At 38.2% G+C, this 12,866-nt stretch overlaps 1 protein-coding gene across 1 annotated transcript in view; it reads right to left on the bottom strand.

Annotated features, from left to right (window-relative positions):
* grk3 (G protein-coupled receptor kinase 3) overlaps positions 1-12,866 on the bottom strand; it is a 59,296-nt gene that overhangs the window by 24,452 nt on the left and 21,978 nt on the right. The window contains exon 3 of the mRNA XM_082157983.1: positions 126-199. Coding sequence (XP_082014109.1) covers positions 126-199 — 74 coding nt within the window. The remainder of the gene's footprint in view (positions 1-125; positions 200-12,866) is intronic.

Here is a 12,866-nt window from a genome sequence, read left to right as displayed (position 1 = left end):
TAACCAGCATGACGATAAGTCAGGTCAAATACAAAAATAATCTTTAGTAAAAACATGCACATTTACCACAAAGCCCATGGAAGGGACTATACAGATGCTTGCTTGCATAGAAAAACCAATTTTACCTCCTCATAAAACTTCAGCTGTGGAACGGCCTCGTCGATCTCGTTCATGCAGAAATCCTTGAACAAGAGGAAACCTGGACAACAGAGGCAGGAAGGCAAACAGTTAGATAAGGTGCAAAACAGAATGAACGATAGAAAGATTTGACCTTTTTAGAGCGCGCAATGCAAGAAAATGTATTTATAAATATAAAGCAAATAAAACAGCAGTTTTATTGATGCCTTTGAAAGCTCCCGAAAGGCATTCATGCCAAAGTAAACAAACGTATAACTAGAGTAAATAATAAAGAGACAACTCAAATAGCAGCTTTATCATCATGAATACATATAATATGATTTGCTTTGAAGGGGGAAGTTGTTCCAGCGAAGCAGAATTTCATAACCAAATCAATATCACGCGGTGAAGAAAACACAAGAAAGATCACAAGCGATATAGATTTCATAGATATTCATCATAAACATGCATTCAGCCTTGCAAAGAAAGTTCCTGATTTGTCATGGTGTCATGAAAATAAATGTCATTGAAAGGTTATGTTTTTATGCACAACAATTTAATATTTTCCCCTTTTGATTGAGGATAAAATATGACGCAAACTGCTTCTAGGATTTACCCAAACAGTTTAGCTCCCATACGTGACTTGCGGATACTCGTAGTGCAAAACGCTCTCAATGAATGAGGGACGATAACAACAACCTAACCAGTTGACTGCGGATTAGTTACTGTTAAGAGGATTATCCTTAAATCACAGGACAGACACCACTATCCTAATTCAGAAAATCCCCCATCAGACAGCCACCTTGACCTTCCATTTCACTCGATCCTGCCAGCTGGAGCATTTCCCTTCTCATCTTTAACTTGTTTGCTTTTCAACAAAGCACCGCAGAAGTTACCAGTTAAACAACCCATGCGCTCACGTGGTGACGACGTGGCACAGAGGGGGATCATCAGCATAGACAGCAAAGTTGAGACTGTTCCCATAGCAACAATAATGGGCCACCATCATGAGCGGAGGGGACGGGACTCGGATAGAGATTGCTGCCTGTCTCAGTGTCTGACTGGGTGACTGCACAGGGCAAAAGTCACAGGATGAAATGCAATTCAAGGGTGTCAAGAGTGCTATGGCCCTTGCAAGTCATATAAACAGAGCAGATGAAAGATGCAGGAGGAAGGAACGTTGTTCTAGAGGCTTAGCGTGCCAGTTGCATTGGGCGATGAGATCTGAGAGCGTGGCCACTTCTGATACCTGCAGCATTAGTGCGAGCTGATTACCACTGTTAAAATAGGAGGGCAGTGCAGACGTTAATTGGATCACAGTGGAATTATCTTTTAAGAGATTAAAAGCAACAAAAAAAACACCACAAACATGGTGCTGCTGGGCAGCTACAGCACAACGTCTATATTCATTTTAAATAAAGTGTTTTAAAATGACATCACAATAATACAACACAGCTAAAATTATATGGCCATAATAATTTACATTTACGCATTAAATTAACAGATGCTTTATATTCAAAACGACTTATATCCAAAAACAATGCTGTGGTAATGTATTGTGATACTTTTTTCTCACCCAGTCCCTGCAGATATATTTTTTATACATTTACAAAACAAACATTTCCATAATATAACTTATTTTTAAATATATATTTAAAAATGTGAATATGTATGTGCATTGTCATTTATATTTGATAAATGTATAAAACGCACAGCTAATACTAGGATGCATTAAGATAATGAAGGGTGATAAAGCAGCTCAGATAAATATGGCCTGATTTCTAGGACAAAACTTCCTAGACTTCTTTTCACAACCAACTACAATCCTCAGGTCTGAAACTGCTCCTTTTCACAATCCAATCAATTCACAATGGATAAAATCATGTCTTGTCCTGCTATTTTCATAAATTCATCACATTAATGAAGGTATATTGTGAGTGAATGCTGGTTCACGTTGACATCACTGTAGCTCAAAAAGCAGAATGCATGAACTAAGGAGCATTTACACCAAAATAATTCAACGCAAAGCTAAAATTACATGGGGCCGAATAGTATTGTCAAAAGACTTCGGTTTAAAACGTGATGACACCAGCATTTCCCTCTAGCATTTTGAGCACTGTTGAACGGATTCTAAAACACCTCTGATTGGCCATTGTGTTCACGTGCTCAACATACTGTATATGTCTGTGATTGGCCGTTTGAAAGCAGGCGACTATCAGCGGGTCCGTCTATCAGTGGATATATTATGGATCCGCTGATAGACGCCTGCTTTCAAACGCTCCCGTGTGTATCTTGCGCAAGCGTTTGGTGAAGAGCATCAAAGATAACTATTTACAACATGTTTTTGAAGCGTTGATCATTGTAGCCAATCACAGACATGCATGTTGAGCGCATGAACACAATGTCAGTCTATGGGATACTTTTAAAAGTACTCGCAAACTCTTCCACAAGCTGCACTATTTCAGATATAGTTCATTTCCATGTCACAAATCGGACCCCCAAGTATGAGCAATAGTAATGAAAAGTAGTAGTGATACTAATAAGGGCCTCTCAGCACATTTTTTTTCTCCTCTTAGTATCTTCCCCGCCGTCCTCTTCCTCCTCTCTGTTATCTCTCAGACACTCATCTTTGTTTTCCTCCCTTTCCTGCTGTCTGCAGTGTAGAGTCAGGAGGTCTCAAATACAATCCAGAGAGGAATAAACCCAGCGGCTAGTGACACGAACACAGATGTATGAAAACGCATGGATCACAGTGAAAACATATTGATCAGATGGCAGTCATATAAATGAGATGCACAAATGCAAGGAATCAACAGGCAGATGGAAGGTACAAACTGGTTAAAACTAGTTTAAGCTCTAAATGTCAGATTAGCCACATATAAACACACACACTGACTGCACATCAATTGAAACGGCAGATAAAATCGTATAATTCAGGGTTTCCTCATATCCTTATGTTCTGAGCAGGAATGAGTAGGTGAGCGAGAGTGATAGATATAGAAATCACGCTGAAGAGGATGTGGCTTACGTCACAGAGTTAATGGATTACCCTTAATCGCACTTTGAATGCACAAAACAATCTCTCTCCTTGATTGCAGGATTCCGACTCGAGCCCAAGTACAGGTGGGGTAAGCTTGCTGACGGACCACTCAGTGTGTGCTTTCTCTTGAAGAACAGGATATCTGGGAGGACGGTCACTGAATCACATATTAACATGTAGGTCTACAAGGAATCTTCACTATTTTTTTTATTTTTTTTACCACTGTGTTGATTCAAAGTCAACTTTAAATCAAAATTGCCAAATCGCCATTTAGGCTATAGCTGCATACATGGAATTTATTAGAGTTATATTTAAATTATATATTTATAATATATCTGCTTTACACACACACACATATATTAGGGGTGTGACGAGACTCTTATCTCACGAGACGAGACATGAGATTGGGTTCACAAGAACGAGACGAGACTTTTACACAATATTTTATAGAAATCCTCAATGACAAAATTCATGACTGGAAGAATAGTCTGCAAGTGCATTTTGAAATGTTTTACCTAATAATCTTGTAATGAATGTAATTTCTACTTTGTGAGTATGAATTATCAAATGCATTGAAAGACAACCATAGAAAAGCACTGTAAAAGGTTTTACCACAAACTGGTTTGAGGCTGTGTGTGACCTCCTAATTAAACACCTTTCCACAAATTGAACACAGAAATAAAAAAAAAATGTAATTCTTAGTTTTATTTAGTGCAAACAATAAGTGCAAGCAACCATAACCAAAGTACTGTAGCACACAGACTTTAAGTTTCAATTCTTTATAATTGTTGTGAAATTGCGGTTTTATTTTGCACCGGCTGTTATAGGGTTAAGCCGGTAAGTTCGGGAAAAGGCCGGGTCAAGAGAAACGACCAAGTGTACAGTTGTTCTTCCGATTCGTTCAGATTAAAAGTTCAGAAACGGCGCCTCCCTTGTCTGTCGTTATTCAGACGTTACAGTAATCTCTCCATATTCTCTCCAATCCAAACTCTCCAATCTCTCCTCAACCACTGGTGGTGGTTGAGGAGAGATTCCCTGATATGATTGTAAAGCGCTTTGGGTGTACAGTAGTACATTATGAAAGCGCTATATAAATACTTCATTCATTCATTCATTCATTCATTCATATTGGGAGACAGGCTATTGGGAAGCTTGTGTTTTACTTCCACTTTCAAATTCGCGATGGCACGTACTCTGTGTATAGGGAGCAGCGGTGCTGAACACGCATCCTACAAGACAAGACATTTATCAGACGCTTAGGCTCTGTTGCACAACGAATCCTCCGCCCTCATCACGCGGTCAGTGAACCGTGATTCCTGCTTCACTGTGCGACTGCAACTCGTGCTGGATGAGCAGAGCAGACGCTTATTTTTGATAAAAACAGCAAAACGACAGTGGAGGCGGTGACGCGGTGGGAATCGCAACGTAATGTGAACGTAGCGGTGGCAACCGTGGCATATTCTAGGTTAATTTCACCCATCAAGAGACAGCTTTTCACCCGACGAGAAATCTTGTCACATTTTAGTCTCACGAGATCTCGTCACACCCCATATATATTTATTTATTTATTTTAGGGCTGCATGATTATGACAAAAATCATAATTGTCGATTATTAATTATTCCCTTGAAATTGTAATTGCGAATATTAATTACGATTATCACAATTTACATTGAATGGTGTTTTGAATAGCTTTATACCATTGTATCAAGCAACTGCATGCCATATTTTTGTATAAAAATAAAACGAGAAGCTGAAAACACTGTTCCTGAAAAAATTTAAACCTCAAATGCCAACTATACATTGGTTTGGTTTCTTTAAATAAATTTTAAAAAAGTTAAAATAGGCATGGTATAACAGGGGCTTTCGCACTGGGTAGTTATAGGAACTAGCCATCAAGGTGGTTCCCCGAGAACTGATGTTCCCAATATGGCCGTTTTCCTGGTTGCGTTCGCACCACCAGTAGGAAATCTGAAGTGACGTAAGCCACGCTTGTTGATGTGATTTATGTTGCATGGCGGACTTTTGTGTTGATTTGAAATCAAAGCAGAAATACATAATCATGTTTCGTCTGGTCCCCTCAAAGTCGCGTTGGATTTTCTCCTTAGTGTAAAGGTTGAGAGGTCCATCTATCACTGTTTTCCATGTTCGTAGAGTTACCCTTAACGTGACCACTTACGCCACTGATAGTGCTGGGTTGTCTCAAGTAGTCGTGATTAGCCTCTCACAGCGTAACATGCTCTAAACACACCTCTTAAGCACGAAAAATAATGTAAGTTAACTTTTTTTGTAATCGTGGCATCCGTAATTGTAATCGCGATCAGAAATTCGATTAATTATGCAGCACTAATATGTATATATACGCGCTTTAACTATTTACATACATGTGGGTTACCTGCGTCTCAGAGCGGCTCTGTTCACAGTAAATGCTGTTCCACATGAACTGTTGTCATTTACATGCGTGGAGCATCTCAAGATTCCATCTCTGCATTTGCTGTGAGTTTAGGCTTGCTTATAACGTTCATCTGGGATTTCATCAGATTTGTAAACCTACGCCAATGTGTCTGAACGTGAACTATTGTTCATTGCGATTTCAAAATGAAAGTTTAAATCCTCACACTGAGTTTGCATGTTTTGATGTCCGCATATTCCTGATCAAGAAATTACAGATTAAGGGAACATTTGAATTAAATGTTGTTTGTGTAACAACAACAATCACCTGGTTGGTTCCCTCTGTAGGCATTTGTTATAATATGTAATGTAAGTAAGATGATTGTTTATATTATGTATTTTAACACTTATGTTCTAGTAACCATATGATTACTTGCTTTTGATACTTTATTCGAACCAAGTATTATTGCCTCATTGTTGTAATATATTTATTTAAGTCATTTTGAAGGCTTACGTCTTTGCTTATGGTTTATTTTATTACCCAAAAAAAAAAGAAAAAAAAAGAAGTAAAATGGGCTATGAATGCCGGATCTGAATGATAAATGGATAAAAGCATCTGGCAGAAGAAGAATTAGCTGAGAGTGCTATAGTCTCATTAGCAGTTAAAAGCATTATCAAATGAGCCTAAAAGCTACATAAACATTGAGGGGACAAATAAAAGGTCTGACTCTCTCCTGATTCTCCTGACAAGACTGATTCTGCCGTTTTTACCAGCCACCCGAAAGCGTATACTGAGATCTCAATACTGAGATGTGGTACTCTATGAGAGAAGGGGAGGAGCGCTCACATGCGTGTGCAAGAGTGCAGGCCAACACTAACCACACTGCCCACGCATAGCCCCAAAACACAAGGAACTACATAAGAGTTTACTGTTGGCCACTGCAAAGGGAATTAAACACCATTTCGTGGGCGACCTTCGAGAGCTAGCTTAGTAGGCCAGGTTAATGTGTCTTTATTTTACAATACCTTACCTTCCCCAACAAGGTGAGTGTCTTAGTGATGTTTACAAGGCGAACGAAGATGGAACATGGAAAAATGGACAGCCCATTAAACACACACAAGCGCACACAGACACACACCCATGCGCATACACACACACACACTGCAGACTCAGCAAACAAGTGTCAGTTTATTTTAGGTCTAAATTGTCATGACTATTTCACACACGCCCTTGCACTTTCTTATTCTGTGACACACACACGCAAACACTTCCCTATGCAAAGTTTCAATATTAACAAAAGCAAAAAGACATCATGCTCATGTCAGGTCGAATAGAGAATGGGTTTGAGACTCACAGCCAGAGCTTCTCGTCTGGAGCATCATGACTATATATGTGATGAATCACATTGCACGACATGTTGAGTGGTGGCCAAGTTTTGGAACATGCGGTAAACTGATTTCTCTTCCTTGATATATAAAAAAGGTGCTGAACGTGTCGTTTCTGTGGCAGAACTGCAAAAATAATGATTGTTGTCAAACAGGTTTTCAACAACTGTATATGACAAACAAATACTAGCATGATTGCACCAGCGTTCACACTTTTTTGGGAAATATAACCTACAAAAGACAAATTATATTTCACCCAAAAATGAAAGTGCATTCCTCATTTCATCATGTTGTTACAAACTGGTTTGACCAACTTGCTTCTGTGGAATGCAAAAGAAGGAGAATAATTTTTTTTTTTTTTTTTTTGACCCTACAATAAAAAGAAATTGTGGTCCAAACCTGACTTTCATAGTATCTACAGAAGGAAAAAGTAATGCGTGTTTGGAACGACATGAGGGACAGTAAATTGACAATTTCAGCTTCAAAGAATAAAAACAGTAAAATAGTAAAGGCATATATCAAGATTATCATCCGATAATGATAAAAATGCTGTGCTACGCATTAAACTCAGATAATTTCCACGCTAGAGAGAAGAACTAACATTTTTATCATCCTGGTAAAAGTAATACCAATCAAACTTCAAACAGGTTATTTGTCATCCGTCATGTAACAAACCTTTCATCCAAGAGCCAACATTTTGTAAACTAGCTGCCGCTGGTGCTGCTTACTTAAATGACACATCATCAACTTAAGGTAAATTTTCCCCTGATACTGACTTGGCATTGTGAATGCATTACTTCTTCATCTGGAAACCAAAACATCTACTGCTCAGCGGGAAACTCCCGTGGTGGAGCAGCTTGGAGCAGAAGATTGCTCTTTTGGAAGCTATGGCTCATTCTTCAAACTGTCATCTCACGACGTCAAACTGGCAGGTTTGGCAAACGGCCGTGCGTTCAAGGAAGGTCATAAGCTTAATTTGAAAAGCAGCAAACAATCTCCAGCTGCATATTGACAAATTGGTGACAGCTTTTTAAAACAATCATTCAAACTCTCCAAGAGTCAACAGGATGTTCAGTATCGCAGCGATCTAACCTACAGGACCTGATGGGTAAAACTGGTGGTAAGAAAATAACTTAAGAGCCGTGTCACACGACTAGAATAAACACCGCAATTACAGGGCAAAGGCGCATATACAGATACAGCCCGAGTCTGCATGGGAAAATAACTGTACGACAGACCACAGCGCGTAAAAAGCAACAAGGGCCCCGGGCCAAAACTGGACAGAGGACGAGAGACTGTGGCAGAGAGACAAAAGAGAAAACAGCCTGAAATGATTAGAAAACTACACAACATGGTGACCGGCCAAGAGACAATGATTCTGTGAGAGAACGCCTGCAGTCACGGCATATAAATGCAGTTCTAAATGCTTAAGAGGATCAGACCCAAATTGGATATGTTTGGAAGTGAATCAACCCAAAACAGAGAAGGGATGTGAATTTCAGTCATTCGGACTGCTCGAGTACCCGACAGATTAATACATGGCGTCAAATATAAAGTGATGGGGCGAGCTGTCTGGAACGCTTATAAATTAATATTTATGGAATATACAAATTAAGTGCATGCATAATTATGCAAGTTGATATTTTGAAAATACTTTTTCCCCCAAGCACATTTGACCAATTCCAAACCACATAAATCTGAATAAGTATTATTTATTTTGTATTTAATCATTTATAAGTAGGGTTGAGATCTAGAACTGTTAGTGTTTTCGAAAATACCGGAACCGTGTGAAATTCCTAAGTTTCGGTTCCGAAAATGGTTCTGGTGTGATGTGTGGGCGAAGTGCTGGGAGCTTATACTTTAATAGCGATGTCTCACGTCATTAAAATAGTAATGAATGCACTGAAAAGCCCTTGCGCTACTCAAATACGTTTTGTGTCAGATATGAGAGAGAGAGAGAGAGAGAGAGAGAGAGAGAGAGAGAGAGAGAGAGAGAGAGAGAGAGAGAGAGAGAGAGAGAGAGATGAATAAATGTAACTCCACAACAACTACATAAATGTATCTAGTATACACTAACCATTCAGAAACGTCCAGGTGCAGTCTAAAAGTTGCAACCGTAAGAGTCTCTCCGTAAGGCTGGACTCCGCTACTTGTTATTTCTGAGATTTTGGATGAATGTGATAGGCGTTTTAATATTCTCGGAGTATCCGAAGCTCATGTAAAGGATCGGCCATCTTCTGAACGGAGGTGGGGAGCGGCAGCTCATTTTCATTTAAAGGGACACACACACAAACGGCACATTTTTACTCACACCCAAAAAGGGGCAAATTTGACAAGCTATAATAATACATAATCTGGGGGGTATTTTAAGCTGAACAAACACATTTTGGGGACACCATAGATTTAATTTGACCCCCACTTAAGTCTAGCGTCTAGTGTTTTTTAACTAGAACTGGAGTATGTCAGAAAGAAAAATGAAGAATGAAAAATATTTATAGATTTACCAATTTAAACTTGATTTTAATTATTCAGTTTGGGTGAAAGTATGGTGTATTATAAAAAAACTAAAGTAAACTAGCCAGAAATGAGATGTATAAACTTCCTTTTAGTTTATTATGTAATACACATACAGGTAGCCTATACTGTATAGGCTCTTGGCACTACCCAAATCAAACATAAGTTTGTGTGTCTTTTTTTTTATCCAATGAGTTTGCAGGCTTGTAAACATTTCGGAGTATGACTAAAACGACAGCTGACGCAAAGCTCAAGCTTGCAGAACGGCTGTTATAGGGAAGTATAATCGGTCACGTATTAGGCCTATCGCCTACGGCAAATCGGCTATTCTCCCGTAGTAGACGATAACAGTAGAACGTCATGCACAATAGGGTTGGGCGGTATTACGGTAATATCGGATACTGCGGGATCTTAAAATAGCACCGGTATCAGTTTCAATACCGTCATTACCGGCACTTATATAGCCTATAATATATATAATTTATTTATTGCCTAAAAACTGCTTATGTGTGGTTGCAGTTTGGCAATATTTCTGGTTCCAACCGCATGAGAAGGGAGAGGCGGTAAATACAAGAGATGTAAACACCTCTAACCTAATGTCGTATCTCCGAAACAACCGCCCACTCACTGCTGCCAGGATGCATTTTGTTCTCGAGTTCATTAAATAAGCGCATTAAGTTTCGTATTTGTTAAAATATTATAATGTTATTTTTTCCATCTTTGTTGATTATGAAAAGTGAACGGCACAAATAAGATGGGATGCATCGGGAGTCAGACGATTTGACCACTTCAATAAATTTCGTTTTGTAAAAGGCCTCTTTAAAACGAATTTCGTTTTGTATATATTGTTTCTTAATTTTAATACATTTTTCATCAACCAATTTCCTGGATAATCATGACATGATGGGCATGCCGCGGTCACTTGCATTGAAATCTCATAAATTAAATTTTGGCCGATACAGATAACCGATAATTCTTTACATTTGAAAGTTGATAACCGATATATTGGCCGATAAATGTAAATTCAAATTTTGATATACTTTGATAGCCTGTATACATAAACAAAAGGCTCACCATTAAAAGCCATGTCCCAAACACTTCAACATATTACTCTGTTAGTTCATGTTAGTTAATGCATTAACAAATGAGACCTTATTGTAAAGTGTTAACAAAAATCTATTGTCTAACAAAAAACTATTTAAAAAATAAAATAAAATACCTAAATAATGCAAACATTGAGCTGAATATAAAGAAACAAAATGCAAGTGCCATGGATAAATAAAACAGAATCGCCTCCGCACGGATATGATTAATCTAATATAGGATGCGTTTGGTTGAGTTAATGAACGATGCAGTAAAACGCTTAATTGTACCGATGATCATCTTTATCTTTAGCGTGCACAGCTCAAACAGCAATGCACATTTATAACTATAACTGGGACTGTTAATATATTAACATTTTTGAGTAAATATTAGAGATGCACCGATTACAATTTTCTAGGCCGATTCCCGATTTTTCATTGAGTTTGACCTGCCGATACCGATTTTAGCCGATTCCGATTTCATTTTTACTAACCACTTTACAGCACACACAAATATTTATTTTCTATCTTTTCTTTAATAGAACATTTTACATTTTGCATAGAACATAGATAAAACAATTTTAACAGATAATCGCTATAAAATAGAACTATATAAATTACTCCTGGTGTGGGAAATTCACACACATCTAAAGTGCAGTGTTATGGAAGAACCATTTCCTTTTCATATCCAATAATTTTTTTATATATATATTTAGCAAACTAAACTTCTGTATGAAAACAGGTAATGGAGATATATATATATATATATATATATATATACATAGCCTTGCAGTATAAAGATATTTCTATATTTTCTGGCTAGTTACCTTATTCTTACTAATAACCATACTTGCAACCAAAACTGAATAATGAAAACAAGTTTAAATGGGTAAATCTTCTACAAATATTTTTGAGTCTTTGTTTTCTTTTCTGACATACTCCAGTTTTTTTTTTAGACACACTAGACATACTTATTCTGTGCATTTTGAGCACTTTTTGTGTGAATTCATTTTTAGTTTGTCCATCAAAAGTGTGCTTTCACTTTAATTGAGCGTGAGCAGCGTAACAAAAATAGACCCGCGCCGAAACCCACGCTTCACTGCTGCTCACGCGACGCTCCTGCTGCCGGTGTGAATGCACTCATTGATTAACATGCACGACGGAAAAAACAACGCGCTGCTCACGCGCCGCTGACATTTGGTTTCCTACATGTGCGTTCCGTGTGCACGTGTGATGCTGATGTTGCGCGATGTTAATCATGCGGCGCCCGAGTGCATTTGACCGGCATAAAATCGGCATATGTCAGACTGAACGGCCGGTCGCCGGTCATGGCCGATCATGTGAAAATCGGCCAATTCCGGTCACCAGCCAATCAATCGGTGCATCTCTAGTAAATATATAAATATAAGTAGTCTAAATATAAAACACAACAAATTCACAATAAAACCTAAGCCACCTATAACCCAAATACAATAATTTAACACTAAATAACACTACAGTACTAATAACAGCAAAGTAGTCTGTATTCTTGGTATGCTACAAACCAGCTTTAAATTTCAGCAATTGTTTTCAAATTTGTTGCCTTCTCTGGCCAAATACGACACCTCTCCTGACTTATTGCATGTCCTGCACAAGGTGAGCGTTATTTTAGAAAGCATCTCCTTAAATGCTGTGACGCGAAACCCACCGTGGAAGAAGAACGCGGTCATGTTTACAACTGTGACACTGAGCGCTCAGGATCAACTGAATGCTGGATTTTCAAAAGTACGTGAGGTTCGCAGCTCTATTCTTGCAGTAAACTTGCACAACGTTCTTGAATTAATAATTTATTAGATGTACACCGGTCTGTTATTGTATGGACATCGACTTTACATTTTCAAACATGACGCAAAACAAAACGAACAGTGATTGGTTGCGTTATATCAGTCAGTCCTCTGCTGATATTTTTATTCTTAAATACATGCAAGTGAATGTGTTTTGTCATTTAAGAAACCTTTATGATGATCATGATTCATGTTAGTTAATCTATAACGCACAATGGGCGCCATATTAGTAGCCTACGCACGGCAGTTCAGAGAATTGTATCTGTCAGGCTACAACACGTCAATTCATCCACTTCTCCCGAAATACATTAAAGTAAGTGGCTGGTGAAGTGTGAGAAGAATAGAGTACATTTTATAGTTTCCTAAACAATGTGTATCTAAACAAGTCATCAATTTATAATTCATTCAAAACCATCATGGCATCTCTTAACTGAAGTAAATAACCTATTATCTATCGGCTCTGATATATCGGCCTAATTTTCTTATCGGATCGATAACATAAAAAATGACCATTT

This window comes from Leuciscus leuciscus (assembly GCF_965113295.1).
Source record: "Leuciscus leuciscus genome assembly, chromosome: 24".
Classification (NCBI taxonomy): Eukaryota; Metazoa; Chordata; class Actinopteri; order Cypriniformes; family Leuciscidae; genus Leuciscus; species Leuciscus leuciscus.
This window is presented reverse-complemented; position numbering and strand designations above follow the sequence as displayed.